The 20,834-nt window shown below is 31.7% G+C and overlaps 7 protein-coding genes and 1 non-coding gene across 8 annotated transcripts; 5 read left to right on the top strand and 3 right to left on the bottom strand.

Annotated features, from left to right (window-relative positions):
- Nucleotides 1-72: 72 nt before the first annotated feature.
- Nucleotides 73-1,086, top strand: PPL_10952 (uncharacterized protein; the record flags this gene model as incomplete). The annotated part of the gene is made up of 1 exon (XM_020581712.1): nt 73-1,086. The coding sequence occupies one exon, from the start codon at nt 73-75 to the stop codon at nt 1,084-1,086; it is 1,014 nt and encodes a 337-aa protein (XP_020427775.1).
- Nucleotides 1,087-1,296: 210 nt separating this feature from the next.
- PPL_10951 lies at nt 1,297-1,369 on the bottom strand. Its single transcript has one exon. It is a non-coding gene; the product is annotated as a tRNA-Asn (tRNA).
- A 338-nt stretch (nt 1,370-1,707) lies between these two features.
- On the top strand, nt 1,708-6,490 carry PPL_10950 (uncharacterized protein; the record flags this gene model as incomplete). The annotated part of the gene is made up of 8 exons (XM_020581711.1): nt 1,708-1,831; nt 2,134-2,242; nt 2,742-2,780; nt 2,860-2,938; nt 3,011-5,017; nt 5,107-5,603; nt 5,673-5,892; nt 5,969-6,490. The coding sequence occupies 8 exons, from the start codon at nt 1,708-1,710 to the stop codon at nt 6,488-6,490; spliced, it is 3,597 nt and encodes a 1,198-aa protein (XP_020427774.1).
- A 176-nt stretch (nt 6,491-6,666) lies between these two features.
- Nucleotides 6,667-8,204, top strand: PPL_10949 (uncharacterized protein; the record flags this gene model as incomplete). Its single annotated transcript, XM_020581710.1, has 3 exons — nt 6,667-6,697; nt 6,917-7,371; nt 7,464-8,204. The coding sequence occupies 3 exons, from the start codon at nt 6,667-6,669 to the stop codon at nt 8,202-8,204; spliced, it is 1,227 nt and encodes a 408-aa protein (XP_020427773.1).
- Nucleotides 8,205-8,936: 732 nt separating this feature from the next.
- Nucleotides 8,937-10,475, top strand: PPL_10948 (phospholipase D; the record flags this gene model as incomplete). The annotated part of the gene is made up of 4 exons (XM_020581709.1): nt 8,937-9,017; nt 9,097-9,210; nt 9,301-9,683; nt 9,758-10,475. 4 exons carry the CDS (start codon nt 8,937-8,939, stop codon nt 10,473-10,475), a joined length of 1,296 nt encoding a protein of 431 aa, XP_020427772.1.
- A 2,112-nt stretch (nt 10,476-12,587) lies between these two features.
- On the top strand, nt 12,588-14,102 carry mybC (myb transcription factor; the record flags this gene model as incomplete). The annotated part of the gene is made up of 2 exons (XM_020581708.1): nt 12,588-13,352; nt 13,428-14,102. The coding sequence occupies 2 exons, from the start codon at nt 12,588-12,590 to the stop codon at nt 14,100-14,102; spliced, it is 1,440 nt and encodes a 479-aa protein (XP_020427771.1).
- Nucleotides 14,103-14,319: 217 nt separating this feature from the next.
- Nucleotides 14,320-18,474, bottom strand: aprA (PhoPQ-activated pathogenicity-related family protein; the record flags this gene model as incomplete). Its single annotated transcript, XM_020581707.1, has 8 exons — nt 14,320-15,596; nt 16,259-16,280; nt 16,641-17,621; nt 17,695-17,816; nt 17,890-17,987; nt 18,069-18,132; nt 18,223-18,287; nt 18,371-18,474. 8 exons carry the CDS (start codon nt 18,472-18,474, stop codon nt 14,320-14,322), a joined length of 2,733 nt encoding a protein of 910 aa, XP_020427770.1.
- A 661-nt stretch (nt 18,475-19,135) lies between these two features.
- gtaI (GATA-type transcription factor) lies at nt 19,136-20,554 on the bottom strand (the record flags this gene model as incomplete). Its single annotated transcript, XM_020581706.1, has 2 exons — nt 19,136-19,427; nt 19,506-20,554. 2 exons carry the CDS (start codon nt 20,552-20,554, stop codon nt 19,136-19,138), a joined length of 1,341 nt encoding a protein of 446 aa, XP_020427769.1.
- Nucleotides 20,555-20,834: the final 280 nt, after the last annotated feature.

The following is a 20,834-nucleotide window of genomic DNA, read 5'->3' as shown; positions in this document are numbered from 1 at the left end:
TCATCAATAGTCAGCGAAGTTAAATCATCACTGATCAAATGGAAGAAGTTTGGCACAACCCTAAGGACTAAAATGTCAATACTCAAGTCATACACACTATCAAAACTCTCTTACCACATGTACCTTGACAAATTCACAGAATCAGATATCAAATCACTCAACAAAATAATCACTTGGTTCCTATGGTCATCCAATCTCAGACCTTTCGAAGATGCAAAATCATTTAAGAATACAATGACACTCTCCAGAGCAGTACATCATTGGAAAAATGGTGGCATATCATTGTGGGATATGAAACTACGAAATGACGCTCAACACATTTGGATACTAAATAGAGTAATTGCAAATCAAGATGTCTATTCCCCATACTACCAAAGCTGGCGTAACCAAATTAGACATAACAAGATAACCTCACCTACACTCAAACATTCCATCCTTCTTTGGCAACACTTTAGACCAATTATGAAATTACCTCCACATCAAATGAAACCAATATTGCGTAATGACGAACCACTACCACTTAAACTCATATACCACAACCTTATCAACCATCACCACAAACCAGTACTTACATCAGGTCAATTCCAACTATCTCTTCCCCCCACCAAAATAGACTTTACATCAACCCGAAACATCTTCTACTACATTAACTCAATCAAACACCACAGAGGTAGAAACACAGTATTCAGATTCTTCTCAAGATCACTTCCTGGTATGGCATACATCAAACAAGACAGTTGTAAACTATGTTCAGCAAATGACTTTGACCCACACACACATTATTTCTTTAATTGTCGAGTCATCCTAAACAAATTCAACCTCAAACACATCACACAACATCTACAAATTGCCAACTACGAAGACGAATGGTCACTGGAAAAATCTACTACTCACTTCTACCTCTGCGATGAATCATCAGACCTAACAGCGATCATCTACCACAACATTTGGAAACATGTCAGTTCAATTCTATTCAGTCAAGATGACAAAATACTCGATTTCTCCAACCAATCTATTATATCCGACTTCGATATCCACAGAAACATTCTAAAATTAATAAACAACACTCCAACACCAGCCAACTAATCAAGTAAATGAAATTAACTCTCTTCCCAACCTGCCAACTAATTAATTAAATCAACCAACAACTAAAAAGAAAAAAAATAGACTACGAAAAAAACTTGATGGTAAATCCATCCTTTTAATACAACTTTTAATAAAACATGTATACCACTTTAGTTATTATAAAAAAAAAACAAGGTGCGACCGCATGCGGTCAGAACCTTTAAAAATGATCGCTCCTGGTTGGGATCGAACCAACGACCATTCGGTTAACAGCCGAATGCTCTGCCTACTGAGCCACAGAAGCTTTTTTGTTGTGAAGAAAAATTTTTTAATCTCGTTTTATTTCGTCTTGTTTTTTTTTTTTTTTTTTTTGATCGAATCTAGAAAATTCAACCTATTCAACTCCACTTAACAATTTTCCAACGAATCTATTTCTATTTAAATGAAACAATATGATATAATTTATCTTACAATCTTTTAAAAAAAATAACAATGTTGTTTAAACAGTGGAATTGTTATTTTTTTTTTCTTATGAAATCTATAAACATATATAGAAAACAAATACATAAATATGATAGCGATCATCCATTCTATAATGATATAAATATTGGTAGACACTTGGGAGGCAAACAAAGATGTATAATGAATAATGAGCTTATCAAACAAACAATAGATCATGTCAATGCAAATCAAAACGATATCAATGAAATCAAGATGATTGATTATGATCTTGAAAATAGCAAAAGTACGATCAAATGTGAATTTGGTTTGTGCAATGGTGTAGAATTTGACCCTATTGCGTCGTTTTCCAATCATTACAACAGTGCACAAGAATATGTGTGAGATATGCTTACAATCATTCCCTACCTACCGATGGTTAGATTGTCATCTCTTAGAGACACACGACACTCTATTCAATACATTAAAACAAAAAAAAAAGATGGTAATAATATTTTTATATTTTATTTAAGAAAATAAACTTACTATTTTATCAATTACACAGTTAGAATGTTTTGTAGTGCGAAACTTTTTTCTGGAATGAAAATGATAGAGTTGAACATCTGATAGATCAGCACAAATTTGAAAAGAATTTCGCTAGCCAATATTCAACAAAACAATCTCATATCTACACTCCTCTAATTCTCAATAACAATAATATCGATGAAGATATGACAATGTAAGCAATTTGATGATTTTAAAAAATGAAAACAAATATAAATATAAATAAATTATCATTTTACACACTATCATTGGTCCTTTTTGTGCACAACCATTTTTATACCGCAAACTGCCATTATTCCTATCAAGCAGATTTCATGTGCTTGCTTATCTGATACACATACATTCAAATACATTCAAATTTCTCTTCATTTGTATTATCATTCTACAAAATAAATAGAAATAAAAAAATAAAAAATAAAAATTAAGATTTAATTTTTGTTGATGTTCATGGTTAAATCTCCTTGAACAAAATAACTAGTAATTGTATCGTTGTGCTAGCAGGCAATAAATAATACTTTGAGTTTAGTGAGGAAAAATAACTTCTCACAATTTTTAAAAATGTCTTTTTATTTTTTTTGAAAATCACATTTTTATTGGAAAATTTTTAAATCAGAGTGTTAATTAATTAAAACTAACTTTGATTTTTGCCTCTGAATTATTCATAATAATAACAGAGCAATTCAAATGATACATATGACAAGTAGACAAACAAAGTAAGTATAAATTAATCTTTTATTTATTTTATTGATTAAAATTGTTTATTAATTCTTTTACTTTTAATAATGATGATAGCTTTCTCACACCGATACATCAACAACAACAGCAACAACAGCAACAACAGCAACAACAACAATACGATGCAAACAAACAGGTAAATACAAATTTAAAGATGAATATGAAGAATCTAAAGAAACTAATAATAATTTATGCAAACACATTTTAGAGATTTAATAATAATGTTGTTGGTGGAATTGGAATACCTATGAAACAAGCGGCAGCACCACAGATACAACAACACAATATCATAAATAACAATAGCAATAGTATTGGTAATAGAATAAACCTTCAGAACAGATTGCCCACAAGCAATACATCGGTGATGAACAATGTTGGTTCATCTATGTCAGCCAACGCAAATCTATTTAGGCCGAGCACAAAGATAGTTGGTTCACCACTTTTGAAACCACCATTTCAATCAAAGAAACCTGCTTCTACTTTAATAACTAATCAACAATCATATCTGCATCAACATCAACATCAACATCAACAACAACAACAGAATCATCAACAAAACAATTTACTACAACAACAACAATACCATCAACAAAACAATTTACAACAACAATCGAATCATTCTCAATATGATAACTCAGGATTCGTACAGACACCAAGCTTTGCAGGTCATATAAATGGACAACAGCAACAACAACCTTTTAAACCATCAGTGAATTCAAATACATCGATTTCATTACCACCACCATTTAAACCTCAAGCTAAATTATTACCAATGCAACATTTAACTAAACAACAACCACAACAACAACATCAACATCACCAACAACAACAACAACATTATCAGCAACAACAACAACAACAGCAGCAGCAGCATCAGCAATCATTGAATTCATCAAATGTATCAACATTACCTCCACCATCAAATAATATAGAGGATGATGATTTATTTAGTAATTTTGATGATATCGATACAAGTATGTCATTGGATATCAGTGTTTTACATGGTAAACAACAGAAAGCAGCACCACCACCACAACTACAACAGAATGATCATAATCAATTGACTTTATATAATGATGGTGGTAAAGCAATGGAGGAAGAGACAATTCACATCACTCAACATGATTTAGCATTAAAGTCGATGAGAGATGAGTTGGAAGAATTGAAAAAGTCGTTGGCCGACAGAGACAGATCACTTCAAGAGAAGGAAAAGATGTTGCATCATATGCGAATCAATGCAACAAAAGAAAAGGAAGCTGAGATGGCTCGTGAGAAAGAACGTGCATTGGAAAGAGATCGTGAGAACGAGAGAGAACTACACAGAGAGAAAGAAAGAGAAAAAGAGAAAGAAAAGATGGCAACTGAGAAGAGACAAAGAGAAACTATCGTTGCTGAACTAAATGAAGTTAAAAAGAAACAAAAAACAGAACAACAACAAAATACCACAACAACAAACAATAATAATAGTAGTCGTAAAAGTAATAATAAGATTGATTGGTCAAATAATAATAATAATGAAAAGAATAATACTACACATATATTATGTAGATTAATGACAAATATTGTTGATGGTAAACCAAGTATATTGTATTTGATACCACCAAATGTTCAGAACAAGCTACATCTACCATTGACTAGCTCAATGGGTGGAAATTCGATTGGAAGTTTGTCGTCGTCTTCTCTTGTGTTGCCACCAGTGTCTGCCACTGCCAATCTACTTTCGAATTCACTCTCTTCACAAAAGTCAACTACTTCTGCAAGCAGACCAAAGTCTTTGCCGCAACCAGTGAAAACACCGACATCCACAGCACACGACAACAAACATCACCAATTGGCATCGAAACAACCGGGCACTGGTAACTCAACGATCATCGACCAACAACCAGTTGTAATAGATCTTGAAAATTCACCTAAAGTGTTATTACAACAATTACCACCACCACCACCACCACCACAACTACAGTTACTTCCACAGCCAATTAAACAATCACAAAGTACAACTTCAATATCCATCAATAACAATGGTAATAATCAAGAATTGACATTATTAAATGAGAATCTAGATCCAATGGATATAGATAATCAAGCTACATCACTACAAGCTATAGAGCAAGCAAGTGAAGAGTTGGCCAAGTCATTATCGTTTGTCATGTCAATGCAACAACCTTGTAGCACACTATTATTTAAACTATTACCTTTTTTAAAGATGACAAATGTTAGTATAATAACAAATATATCTATATATAATTATAACACTATTATTATTATTATTATATTGACCATTTTCTTTCTATCCTTTTATAGTTATTTTTAGTTGATAAAGCATTGGATGTAATTTATATATTATTAACATCTTGCAGTGAATGTAGAGAACAATTCTTAAAATATAATCAACAGCAACAACAACAACAACCAAGCCAACAGAATAATAATAATAATTGTAATAATAGTAATAATAACAACAAAAAGAATAAGTCCTTTACTTTGAAAACCAATAACAATCAGTCAATAACTATATACCAACTTAATAACTTTAAAAGTAGTAGACTATGTACATTTATACAACCATCGACAAATACAACAAACAACAATAATAATAATAATGATCCAACAATAACACCAACACAATCTGATAATAATAATAATATGAATATGCCCTCTACAAACTGTGATATACTTTCATATCTTTTAGAGAATTTATCAAAGAGATTCCAACCTGAACCTATATTATTAACAAAGATATGTAGAATTTCAATGTTGGTTGCCAATGAATTTAGTATCTTAAATAGATCTTATGGAGTGTATGTACTATTCTTTCTTTTAAAGTAAAATGGCAAAAATACTAATAATATTCAATTAACAATATCTAGATTCCTACCATTTTATCAACAACCTATTATTACTAGTGTATTCCAATCACAGTCTCTCGACTTGAAAGAATCATACCTAGGTTTAATAGAATCAACGATATCAGATCAACAACTCTACGAATACTCACAGAAACCATTCAAAGATGATAATTTCGAACACTGTCTTATTGAGAGAATCATTATCTTTATGGCCAAACAGAAATTTAATGATAAGAATTTAGTATGTATATAATTATGCTCAACTACAACCACTATATCGTAAATATTAATATTTTATATTATTAAATAACCTATAGTCAAGAAGATTAAGACTCTCTGCTATCAAAGTGTTGAACAAGGTAGTAGTAAATCACAACAATAGCTTCATTACATTCAGAGATGTGTTGCTACAAGGTACTATTCTTTTGTATCAATCAGAGTATATCGATATCATTAGCGATGTCTCAAAATCAGAGTTATTAAAGTATAATAACAATAATAATAATATTATAGAACAACAGATATTAAATAATAATAATAATAATAATATATCATCACCATCATCATCAGATAGTTCTATACAACTTATAAAGGAATCATTGAAATTACTGGCATTCATCTACTGTAAGACCAATGAAGATTCAATCTTGAAAGCAGAAAGAGAATTGGATATATTGAAATCGATTGGCTTTGTAGTAGCGAAATACAGACATATTCCAATGCTCAAAGAGCTTTCCGATCTCAATGAAAACCTGATAGACGTACTAGATTTAAATTTAAATCATGATGAATCATTTACAACCTCATCATCCATTTCAAATCCACATTCTAACAATTAATTAAATATTTGAATAAAATAATATCATTGTTATTTAAACAAACAAATAAATAATAGAGATTTAAACAAAACACCCAAACAACACAACACAACTTCTAACATTTTTAATAAACGACCAATCAAAATATATATTTTGATGTTGATAACTATGTTTTGATTGGTTGTCATAAAAATAAAATGATTGTTTATTTGATTAAACAAAAGAAATGTTACTAATATCAATACAAAGTGATTTCTTAAATAATAAACAACAATATAAGTTATAACTCTGTTGTTGTTGTTCAAAGATTAGATTATGTTCAAAAAAATATCTTTTATATTTTTATTTTTATATATTTGTTCAAATTTTATAAATGGAGAATTTAATATTGGTAAATTTTATTGTGTTGTAGTTTATTTTATATTACTAATTATAATAACTTTTTAGGTGTTTTGCATTTAAATAAAACAAATTATTGTAAAATCCATCCAGGAAATGCTCTGGATCATGTATTGGCATCTAGCAATGATGGTTGTTTATATAGAATTAAAATATCAACTAGAGATATCGTAAATAGTGTTATGTTGATAAACTCGATACCTTTGGTTGGTGGTCAAGTTGTAGAACAAGTAAAGACCACCGGGTACTTGGATGAAAAGAATGGATATCTTTACTATGCCTATAGTAATTACAATAATAATAACTCTATCACTCTTCTAAAGATGCAAGATAAATCATTTAGAATTCTCAGCTCCATCGATCTGTCAGACCAAAGTGGCATTCCATTCATTGATAAATCTTTGTTTTTGGATAACGATGGTATCATCTACCTATTCACATCCAACAATATCTATAAAATTCAAAGTGACCCAATCAATCATAAATTCTATATAATAGATTCTGTATGTATAAGTATAAATAAACATTTTAAACAAACAGTTCATACTAATTGAATTAATATAAATTAATTTAATAATTATTATTATTATTATAGTATTTATACCCTGATTATTGTTTGTTTGCATTGTCAGTTGAATACGATCCTTCTACTCTGCAGGTAAACGGAAAAGATGGAAGTATATTCCTTGGATGTCTTTCAGATAAAGGTTTGATTCTACAACTATCTTTGTCGGATTTTAGCTTGCTATCGTTGTTTAACTACACCGATGGCGATTCAATCATGTCAATGACAAAGTCATCGAGCTCATTGGTGTTTATAGGTGGTAGCGGCAGAGGCGGTGCTGCAAACTCTGAAAGCAATCATTTGATATCACTACAGCTAACAGAAGATGGCAAACTAACATCATCTATCACAGTAATAACCTCAACTAAGCTATCTGTTGTTGATTCGACTACTTCCGCTTCGGATGGCGTTGACAGTGGTGCTGTTGGCTCAACAGGATTCCACGCGCTCTTTGCATTGGGAAGTGACATACTTCTCTACAATCTAAACAATCCTGGTGACGAACCGCTTGACGCCGACCTGCTTGCCAACCATCAGATTGGTGTTAGCTCTACCTACTCTAAGCGTTCATCGGTTGTATTGCTCTCTACCAACAGCTCATCGATCTACTTTTACAAATTGCCAGCACCCTTCAATATCCCACCGGACAACTCTCTCCCGATTTGGGTTCTCCTATTTGTTCTAGCGGCTGCAATCGTCCTAATAATATTCCTGTCGAAAGTAATCAAAACCTACTATCAAATCAGAGACAACTATGAATCTATAGATTAATAAACATATGATAATATTATTCAATCTGTAACCGGTTATTGGTGCACACCAACAACAACAACAACAATAATAATAATAATATCCAATGATAATTAATAAAATTTTGTAGATATGAAAGAAAGTAGAATCACAAAGATTTTCTTTCCCAATAGTTTTTACTTTTTATTTTTATTTACAATTAATCTTTTAATTATCTTAATGCAAACAAACATAATCGTCAACATAATAAATCCGAAGATCATACACACTGGCACGAAAATAAACCCACTAAAGATATGAAATTTAATTGTTTTTTGTTGTGATCATATTTGTGCTCGTACTGGGAATCATGATATTTATTTCGAAAAAAAAGATCAAAATTTTGTAAAAAAAAAAAAGAAATTTTAAGACATAGTAAGATTAGGATAAAAGTCCACTCGTGTATTGGGATACCCCTGACAAGAGATGCTTGCACCACTTTGAATTTGAAAACTTGTAAATCGCAAATTTTATTTTTATTTTTTTTATTATTTTATTTTTATTTTGTGTTTTTAGATTTTTGATTTTGTACTATTTCTTAATCTGGATGTTAGTTTATATTTATTTGGTTCCTAAGCAAAAACAAAAAAAAAACCAATCACCAACAGTCAGCTTTGATTCCTAAGAGATTGACAATAATAATATCAATTAGTTAGTTAGTTGTATTATTACTTTAGATTTTGTTGTATCTTTTCTCGAAACAGAAATAAAGAAATGGTATCTCTTCGATATTTATCAGTTTCTTTTGCTATAATTGCTGCTTTGAGCATCAATTTAGTATTATCACAAGATTTCGTATGTCATTATATATCTCCAAAGTTCGTTATATAAAAAAAAAAATTCATATTAACAAACCGATTCTATAAATCAATAGCAAAATACTACATATGTTGCTTCATTCACCTCATCTGCAGATATCGGACCACTTTCAGTGACAACTTATTTTTCACCAGATACATCCATTCAAACTGAAACTAATTTGGTTATTGTAAGCAATTTAAAAAGTGTTAACCGCTAACAACAATGTTTCAATCGATAGTTATTAACAATTTTCTTATTTTTTTTTATTATCTCGAAGAACGCTGTAAGTTCAATCGATATTGCCATCCCAAGTTTCAGTTCATGGGCATATTGTTCATCGACTTATAACGGTGTCTATGGTTGCACTGTTAAGGATCAAAGAACTACAGAGACTTTCCCAATTTTCAATGCACTCTTGAATGCCATTCACCGTGGTGTTACTGTTAGAATCCTCACCAATAACTACTATAGTCAAAACCAAACCTTGACCACCGGATACATCGATCCAATCAGTTTCTTGGCTGTTGCTGGTGCTCAAGTTAAATATTTCACTACTCTCACTTTCCTCCACTCCAAGTACATGAGTATCGACGGTAAGATCGTTTCTATCTCATCGATTAACTACAGTAAGACTTCGTTCATGAAGAACAGAGAAGCTGGGTAAGTAATTTTTATAATATCATTTATATCAGCTTGTCTATAGATATTAATTTTCAATTCTATTTTTTTCCTAGTGTTATTGTTGAAGGTGCACCACCTATCGTAGATTTCACTACATCTGTTTTCGAATATGATTGGAATATGGGTATTGCATGGCCAACTCTTACCTACTCATCTTCAGACATGAAGATTATCAAAGATAAATCAAATATCGATGTTGTAATTCCACCAGCAACCAGTTTCCCGGGAAGCTTTGTCACCACTGCCCAAACCACCACTGGAGATATTAATGCTTTGGTATTCACCTCGCCAGACAACGCTTGGGATATCGTCACCTCTGACATCCACAACTCAAAGACACTCAAGGTATACATCTACCAGATTACCAACTCTGACTGGTGTGATCTCCTCGGTAACTACACTGGTAAGCTCACCATCTTGGTTTCCAACAAGATCTTCTCGTACACCGACTATCTTAGTGCATTGGCCTGCTACAAACACCTCAATGCCGCCGGTATCACCATTAGAAAGACCAACGCCAACATGTACACTTACTCTCACCAGAAATTCTGGATTCTCGACGATGACCGTGTCTACGTTTCCACTGGAAACTGGGGTGACACTGACTATCCATCGGGATCACAAACATTCCCTCCCTACGATCAAGATCCATCACAATGGCGTAAGACAAATCGTGATTTCACCATTAAGATGCAAGACTCAGGCGTAACATCCATCTACAGCACTCTTTTCGATGAAGACTATGAAAGAGGATACGACTGGTCTCCATAAATAAATATCCAAAAAACATATATATATATATATTTATAACAAGTTGTATTATTTATATTAATATCTCAAACAAACTTGGAACAATCAATATTTATTCTCTATATCGGTCACCTTACCATATTAATTTACCATCTTTATCACAATCTATTCATTAATCTGTTGTGTGTAAATTATTATTATAAAAATTAAATTTAATTGGTGTGTATTTAATTGTTATATTTTATTATGTTGTAGTAAGTAGTGTGCTCATTATCAAAATATAATTCCATAAAGCAATAATATAATTTAAATTAACAACAAATTTTAATACTAAATAAAATGGAATATAAATTTGTAGAACCACCAAAGGAGAAAGAGAGGAATTAGCCTATCACTCTAGTGAATTAGTTTCAATTGTATTGTGGTGGTTGTCTGAATAGCAAGTATGAATTTAATGTGTTGATTAATATCAGGAATGCGAGTGTGATCATTATGAATGAAGTGAGTGATAGCATTCCTGTTGACAGACAAATGTGGTGTTGAAGTGTGTTGGTGATGATGAAATGCGAAAATTTTCTTTGTCAAACTACAAAGATTACATCATGGTTCAAATGACTGGACAACCATCAATAGTTACCCAAAACAACACTTCCATATTGGGTAAATTTGATCAAGATAATCAAATTTAAAAATATTATAGGGTATGTAAATATATATTGGTGTGCATAGTAAAACAAGATATCAATATATCCCATTATTGCCTGTCGATGTTTCGAATGCACTTGTGGCTCGAATCCAATAAACACAATTCGAAAATTGATATTAATAATAATAATAATACATGTATGAATATATTTATATAAACACACACTCACACACAATTAACATTGTTTAATTTAATAATCAATTGTTTATTCTTATTAAATACTAATGAATTAAACAAAAAAAAAGAACATAAGTTATTTTAATGATCATTTTAGAGGTATGACTGTATACAAGTGATGTCAATAATGTTTAAAATATAGACAGTCACTATAGTTTGAAATCGGTAATTAACTGAACAAATAAATCTATTGACAGTATGAAAGATAGGGTTATAAAGATAATTCTGATTATAAATAAAGTTCACAGTGACAGAGTATAGGCTATTTTCCCAAACACAAATAATTAATTAAACAAAATAACAACTATATAATTGAATAACATTAATATTCGGAGAATTCAAACACACCACATCATGATCAATGGTTCCAATATGCGCGTACATACCCATTCACTAAACCGGAGTTTATACTTTGGATACTAAATTGTGATAAGTATAATACCAATACTATGCTAATATAAAAATATTCTACCATATAACTAAATAAAAATCTGTTTAGTAACCACAATTGTTTTTTTATCAAGATCTTGATAAAAAATCATTATGGTTGATATGCCAGACAGGAAAAGAAAATCACAATCAATATCTCATATTGATTTACCACACAAAATTAAAAATCATACTAATAAAATTTAATGTCGAATAAAATAAATAAATACTGATTGTATGTATTTATATATACATATATGTTGGAATTCCCCACAAAATCAACATCATACTCAACAACAATAAAACCACACTTCTCACATCATCATAAGATCAAACACAAATATCACATGGTGTGTGAGTGCGTGTGATTGTGAATTTATTTTCGGATTTGGAAATAAGATTTATGAATAGCATTTTAATACATCGATTAAAATAATCAGCACCGTAATTTTATTTTTTTTTATTTTTAATTAAAATATTAATCACTATAAATATGTCAGCAATCCTTTGTGACCTTTCATCCTAATCATAAATTGTGATGACCAACCTTGTAAAATATAAATTGAATCAAACCAAATTATATTGACCATTCATTTTATAAATCTATTTATTTATTTAATTTATTCATATTTATTTAATTCTTTTTTCTCTATCTATTTGATAAGTTGAGATTTTCGAATCCATCAATTCGTATTTTCATCAGAACAACCAAAAAAAACCAAATCATTACACAAATAAATCACCCTATTCACCAATTCCAATTAATAATAATAATTTAATTTTCCTAAACAAAATATAAAAAACAAAAGACCTCTATAAAAATGTTAACAATGATTAATCCTTCTGTTTACCCTGTCAGTCCATATTATAATAATTATTGTGGAGTGCCAAATTCACCATATACGAATGGCTTCCAACAAATAGTACACAATGGCAACAATCAAGTTCCAATCCAACAAATTCAACATATTGGTTCTCCAGCGCCATCCCAACCAGATTTCAGGGTCCCAGAGGGTTTCAGTATTAGCTCTCCCTCTCCAAGAAAAAGACCCTACAGTTTATCGATGATCGCTTCGCCACCTACTCCAACCATGATCTCCAACTCTCCATACTTTAACCCAAACAACTCAAACAATGAAATGGTTGTACCCCAACATACTTCTCCAACTCTATATAATTCACATGAAGGTATTCCATTCTCTCCGTCTTTAATGGGTGGAATTGAATCTCCTCCATCCATGGAATTAATGGACGATGATTCAGAAGATCATTTACGTGACTTCCTTTCACCAGTTCTCTATGGATACATGGATAATCATTCCAGAGACCAACTTTTCAATACAATCTCTGAATATCTAAACGAAGATATTTCATTTAGAAATCTATTATTAGATTTAAGAATTATTCCAGTGTTTGACAACAACTACAAATCAATTTTCCAATATATGGTAGATTTATTCCTATCGATTGAACCAAGTCAAAAGATGGTCAACTTTTTAAAAGATAATGGTGTCGAGGAGAATGAAATCACTATTGATGTTAAAGCATTGGAATTAAATGAGCCAGATGAATCTTCTCAAAAAAAGGTAAGTTGATGAAAAACAATTGTTGTTTTTTTAAAAAATTTTCTTTTTATTAATTAATTTATTTATTATTTTTAGAAAAGAGAAAGAGTAAGAAAAAGTGTTAGTAGAGGACTTAGAAATCCACCAAATAAATGGACAAAGGAAGAATCTCAGAGATTGATTCAATTGGTTCATGAACATGGTGATAAGCAATGGAAGAAGATTGCTCATCAAATTGGTGGAGGTAAAACTGGTGCTCAGTGTGCCCAACATTGGAAGAGAGTCCTTTGTCCAGCAATTAGAAAGGGTAGTTGGGATGAAGATGAAGAATCAAAGCTGTTTAGTTTGGTAGAGAAACATGGTCAAAGTTGGAAGAATGTTGCATCGGAAATCCGAACAAGAACCGATATTCAATGTAGATATCAATACTTCAAGTCATGTATGTCTCGTGAAGTCAAATGGTCGCAGAGAGAAGATGAGATTCTCCACAAGAAGATCCAAGAGAACAAGATTGAAGGTCGTGAAATTAATTGGATGGAAGTTTCCAAGGGAATGGCTAGAGGACGTCAAACCAAGATTCCAAGAACCGCTCTTGAATGCAAAGTAAGATATGAAGAGAGCTTTGGAGGACCTCCAATCACAGTGATTCCATCTGAAGAACTACATCAACAATTGGCTCAATCACCATCATTAAACTCTTTGTTACGAGAATCACAACAACAACAACAACAACAGCAACAACAACAACAAAATTTTTTTAATACTATTTAAAAAAAATAATAATTAAAATGAAAAAAAGTAAAAAAAAATAGATATATATTAGATAAATATATATAAAATATATAAATATAATTTTCAAAAAATTTAAAAGTTCTTTATTATTTTTACTGAGTTAATAAATTTGTTTTGAGATTATTAATAAAGATTTAAAATTGTTATGGAATAGTTGTAACAAACACTTTTTTTATTTTTGCATAAAATTGATAATTTAAGAATGTTGTTTATCTTCCTTCTTTCTTTGACGGTATTGATTTAATTGTTGAACTGGTGTTGATGGTGATTTGGTGTAGGTTTGATTGTCAAAATCATCTTCATCAGCATACTGTATATTGTCAACTTGGAAGATCTCCTGTGGTGATTGTATATTTAAATTCTTAAAACGCTCATTGAATGCTGGTGAGCAACATCTCTCGTGGCTTGCTCTCAGGTCAATCGATGGTGTAATTGGTGAAAGCATACGAGTGTTATTGATGGACTCTGTCAATGGTGAAATGGCTTTGACATGAGTATGTGGGATATGGAGATGTGCAGCGTTGGTGCATGGTGCTCCATTGTGACTGTGAAGTACCGCTGGATTATTGTTGACAAGGCTGTTGTTGTTGTTGTTAGTTGTAGTTGTAGTAGTAGTTGTTGTTGTTGTGGCTTGTGGTGCTGGAGGTGGTGGAGAATTGATCATTCTTCTGACCTCTGGTGATTGTAGGTCGAAACTGTCTTTCAATGAGAGATCCCATGGGATGTGTGGCATGATCTTCTTTCTCTCGAACGCTCTATCCTTCATCTCTGAGAGTTCTTTTGACATTTTATCGAGATAGTTGATGAGACACTCTATCTTTCCCAAGAGCAACTTTCTGAATTTTCTTAATTTTCTTGGTCCGAATTTGATCTCCTCGTCACTCTCGGACGAATCCGACGAGGAATCGGAAGATTCACTGGAATCTTGGACGGTGGCATCCAAGTCTTCCGGCTCGAGATGGTGGTGGGTCTTTGGTTCGTTGCTAACCTTTAGGCCATGTGCACTCTCGTGTTGGTGCTCATGCTGTGTGGTGGTGGTAGTTCTTGATGTTGCTGCTACGTCGTGTTGTTGGGTGGACGGTGCATCCTTACAGTGTGCGGCGGCAGCAGACAACGCAGCCAATGACTCTGTTCTCTTCTTTAATCTTCTCTCCTTTCTTCTGTGCTTGATATGACCGTGAATCTCTAGACTCTCCAATCGCTCGATGGAATTGATCAAATCTTCTGACTCTATGGAGATGTAGTATTGCAAGCGACTAATCTTTCTCAAGAGATGGTCGTATCCCTTGACCGGTTCATTTACATTGATGGAATCCTTCTCCTTTTGGATAGATTCGGCACCTGTAATCGAATTGACCAATCTATAATTACAATCTTTGATGATAGCTAACTGGTCATTCAACAGTACTACATCTGTCCCTGGTTTTGGCAATACACCAATATGTGGTTGTGCATCGGCTCCACTCATATCTACTAATTATTAACTATACTATTGAAACTGATACAACTATCAACTAATTTATCTATTAAATTAATTATTATAAAAATACAAATAAAATATATAAACTGTAAAAAAAAAAAAAATAATAAATAAAAATAAAATAAATAAATCAGTTCTAGAGTACTTTTTGAACAATTCTAAATTTAAAAAAAATAAAAATAAAAATAGATTTAAATTATAGTTATTTTTATTTTAATATTTTCTTTAATTGATTATTTATTTTTTAGTTATACCATACTTTTTTTTTCTTCTTTTTGTTAATTTAATTTTCTAGGTAGCTATTATTTATTGACTTTTTATATTCTATTTTATTTATTAAAAATAATTATAATATTTTATTTTTGATTCAATGAGGAATTAATTTAAATTTATATGTGTTATGAGATAAACAAGAAATAAGCAAAACTTTTTTATGAATATCTTTATTTAAGATTTATATTGAATAGCATAATTTTGTTGTTTACTTTTTGTTTGTTGTCGCCTAAAAAGGGTATTAAATTTTAATGAGATGTTAATAAAAAAAATGTGGGTTTTATAACGGAGTAACGGAGCTTAGTATGTAAAAAAAAAAAAAAAAAAAAAAACCAACCCACGTAATAATCAATTCGTTTAAAAAATTTTTTTGTACCAATACTTTTTGAGTTCTTGTATCGGACCTTAAAAAGTTAATAGGAAAAAAAAATTGGGATTTGATAAATATACAAATAAATAAAAAAAATCATTATCAAATTTTTATTCGATACTTTTGTCAATCGAAGGTTGTGCTCAAATACTTCTTTTGGAATAAAAAAAAAATTAAAATTGTTTGAAACAACTCTCTTTGTTGTGGATAATGAATTTTGATTTGAAGGATAAAACATTAGTCTATTTGTTACTAAATTTATTTATTTTTGGATTTGTTTTTTTTTTTTAAATTTTATTACCATATGGCTGTAAAAATAGGTAAATAATAAAAGATATAAAGAATTTGTTAGTAAATAAAAAAAATGATTTGATAGTACAATATGTTAGCTTACTTGACAATTGTTTCCACATGGTGGGAATGGTAAGGTGTTTGGTACAATAGCGACTTCAGAGGTGTATTTCATGGTGTATTCAGCCTCGAATGGGTTTTCGTAAACGTATTCGGCTTCCAAGAAGAATCCTCTCCAACCAACTGTTGGAGCTCCCATGGTTGCGGTGTACACTCCGTTGACACCGGTCAGGGTCTCTGGCTTCCAGAGGATTGGTTGGATGCACTTGGTTGGATCCATACAGGTGATCAAACGGAAGTCACGACGCTCTGCAGACTCGGTGATGGCTTCCCATGACTTGACCTTGTAGGGTGTTTTGGTACCTGGTTGAACGGTCAAGGTGATGGTGGCAGTACCGTTCGAGTTGAAGGCAATGTTGTAATCAAACTCTGGACGAGTTTGGTTTTGGATGTAAAGACGACTCATTGTGACGATACCCATGATAATATCCAATTGGTGTCCAATTAAACTGTGTTCGGCATTTGGGACCAAACGCAAGTGTTTCTCACCCAACAATTGTGAGAAGAAGAAAGATGGTGAGTCTGGCAAGAAGAATTCATCGCCAGTCGAGCAAACGACGTATTTTGGCATTGTGAGACGATCGATGTAGCTGTATGGATCGACAATAGCAGCGAGTTGCTCCATCTCTGGGGTGTTGAGATAAGCCATGATACCTTGATCCAAATAGTCTTGCATAGCGAATGACCAGTTACCATAGGCTTGCCATTGGTGTCCCATATTTGGAACCATATCTAAAATTGGCATGACAATTGGAACGGCAACAACAACTCTAGAGTCGACTGCAGCAGTAGTCCAAGTGGTCCAACCTCTCTTGGATGCACCAGCAACAACAAAGTTTTGAACATCGTATGGAATAGTCTTACCAAACTCTTGAACTGCATCCATAGCCTTGACAACAGCTTTGGTCATTGGTAATCTTGCTAACCAGACTGGATCTTCAGTGTTATTCAAGAAATGTCTCCACTACAAAAATAATTTATCAAAAATTAGAATAAAAATGAATGAATAATTAATATAATTTGTTATTAATACAAACAGTGTAAGCAATTAATGCATCTTCAGAACGACCAACACCATCATTAAAGAACATAATTGGTTGATTTGGAATTTGAGTGAGACCAACAGTGATTCCCTTTGAAGCAAGACATGCAATTTCAACTATAATATTATTTACATATAAATATTGAGCAAACTATAACATAACATTTTTTTTTTTTTTGATAATACATACTGGTACTGTCGACACTGTTTGGAGTTTGCCAGTTAGTGTTATGACCACCATCTACATACATAAAAGCAGTACTTGAACTATATTCATTTGGAACACAACTATATGAAATTTAAATAGATTGTTAACAAACTTTCCATTATATATTGTAATTGAATATGTAACATTTTTGTTTTACTTACATTGATAACCAATGCTTCCAAACTGGCCAATCTGATTCAGCTGTAGTCATCCATGTTTGTGATGCTAAATTATATTAAAGTTTGTTAATTAATATAAAAATATAAAATTAAGATTTAAAAAAAAAAAAAAAGAAAAGGAAAAAAAAAGCCATACTCAATTCTAAAATAAAGGCAGTATATGTGGTGGCATGAATTGTGTTATTTAAAGTCCATTTATAGCTATAACAAATAAAAATATTATTATTAGATTGATTATTAAGCGAAATAGTTAAATCAAGTGAAATATCAAATAATATTATTACCTTGCATCTGGTGCATTTACATAATCATCTAATGGGGTAGATTGAATATATTGAATTGATCCCAAAAGAACCAATGTCGATAAAAATAATAATGTATATTTCATTATTAACTACTAATATATAAATAACAACTATTTAAATGATTAGATTTTTATTTTTTTCGTAAATGGGAAATTGAATTGACAATCAAACCTGAATTGTATACATTTTTACAAAAAAATTAAAATAAAAAAAATAATAATGGTAAATTTGCATCGAAATTTTTTAAATATCTTAAAAAATGATGAAAAAAAAATCAGAAGAAACACAAAAAAGGTCTCAAAAAAGAAAAAAATTGATGAGATCAAAAAAATTAATAACAATTCATCTAGAGGTGGTTAGGCAAATTTTTTGACAGTTTTTTTTCAAAAACAACAGATATCTGTTGCAAAAAAAGTTAACGTTTGTTCAAAGATATTGAAAGTTATAATTGATTAATACCGAAAGAACAGAATATCTTTAAATCATCATAATGGAATAAAATTTTAAAAATATCAATGAAATTTATAAATAAAATTAAGATATTTTTATTTAAAAGGAGAAAATTCAAAAAAGGATTCTGGTTGCATAATCCTGATTATGGTTATTTATTTCTAAAATATACTACAGCAAATTGAGATTAAAGTTGTCAAAAAAAAAAAATGATTTTGTTGAGGTGATTGGTTGAGTGAGAGATAAAGAAAAAGTTAACTTTTTACAAAGATAAAATTTTCAAAGTTTTTAAATTTAGACATCACAAGGATTTAAAAGATTTGTAATATCAAATCTTTTGGTTTGAGCTTGTGGAGTCATATTCTCTCGTTTTACAGTTTTAGAATAATGGAGGCCACACGCGTTGCAAAGTGATTTACGACCGTCTGGACCTCTACGCCACTCCGGAGTGTCATTGGTGCCACAATGTCTACAAAACAATGTTGTATGATTCTTTCTACGTTTGGAAGGTCTTTCTTCCTTTGGGATTTTACAAGCATGATACTGACGAGGTCTAAGAAGGGGTGGCAATTGAATTTGTCCTTCTCTATATAATATGAACAATTAATTTATTAGTATTAGAAAATGTTTTTGTTTTGTTAATAATCATTGAGTATAAACTTACATAATTAATCTTTCAGTATTGTCGATGGATAGTTCAGAGTTTGGAACACTTCCTGCACTTTCGGATGCTACTCTGTCCATTTTACTTGCTAAAATCATTGGATTGGAGAGATCGGGCACCAGCTCGACCCGGTTCTTTGGGAGTTCTAACCAGTCTGCATCTTTACGTTTGCCTAAAGATGAGTCTGACGATAACGGTGACGAGGGTGGATCTGAATACTCGGAGGAGCTACTATAGTTGGCGGTTGGTGACAATGGTTGGATAACTATTGCTTGCTGTATGTGTTGTTGTTGTTGTTGGTGTTGCTGCTGCTGCGTAGACTGCAGAGTAGCAGCCTTCTTTGAACTGCTCTTTGTTGTCTTTTGTTTCTTGAACGATCGCTCAGACTCATCAATGAGGAATGACAGTTTTGAAGTTGGCATCGGTGGACTTCTATAGACTTCGCCATCGCCAATCTCTTCGCAGGATGAGCTTGATTCATCATAGGACTCATCGTCGTCATTCGCAGACTCGAAATAAGAGTCATCGGAGGACGGGAATGGCGAGCCATTACTGAAGTTTGCAAGTCGTGGCGACAACTGTTGGCGTTGTGTTGGCGAGGGCAACGGCGAGGTGGATGAAGATGAGAACGAGAACATTGCTTTGTTCAGTGATAAAGGTTGAACGGTCGAAGCAGCAAAGTTTGATGTTGATGGGGCGACTTGTTGTTGTTGTTGATATTTGCTGGTAACAGGTGCAGAGATTGGACGACTGATACTTGAACAACGTACTAATACGGTCTTGTGTTTCTTGGTGAGGTCAAGACGAGCCGATGAGGAATCTACCATGAGGATTTGATCGTAGAATCTGATGCCTTCAACGAGATTCTGGAGACTAACCTCGTGGGAACGAATGGTGGTGCTATACCAGAGTCCCATATCATCTGGCCACGAGGCCTCGACAAACTCTACGGCATCGGAACGGATCATCTGAATGAGCTCCTTGGCGTTGCGACATTCACAATGTTTGAAAGACTCCGGATTGGAGGCTTGGTGTATTACCATTGACATTTTTAAACAATCTTATCTTTTTGACTTGCTAATTTAAATAAGTTTAAAAAAAATTGATTTAATTAATAATCTTACATATATGGTGATTTGAAAATATATGGTGAATGAGGAAATTTTAAATAATATATTAAAAGAAAAAAAAAAACAATGGAAATGAAAATGATATCTATCTATTAATCTGATTTGTTATTTATATATTTAGCTATGTTTAAACAAATAAATAAAAACAAAAAAATAAATTCTTTAATTGATTATTATTTATAGTTATTTTTTTAACTTT

This window comes from Heterostelium album (genome assembly GCF_000004825.1).
Source record: "Heterostelium album PN500 unplaced genomic scaffold PPL_scaffold15, whole genome shotgun sequence".
NCBI lineage: Eukaryota > Evosea > Eumycetozoa > Acytosteliales > Acytosteliaceae > Heterostelium > Heterostelium album.
Note: the sequence above shows the minus strand (reverse complement) of the source record. Positions and strands in the feature narration are given on the sequence as shown.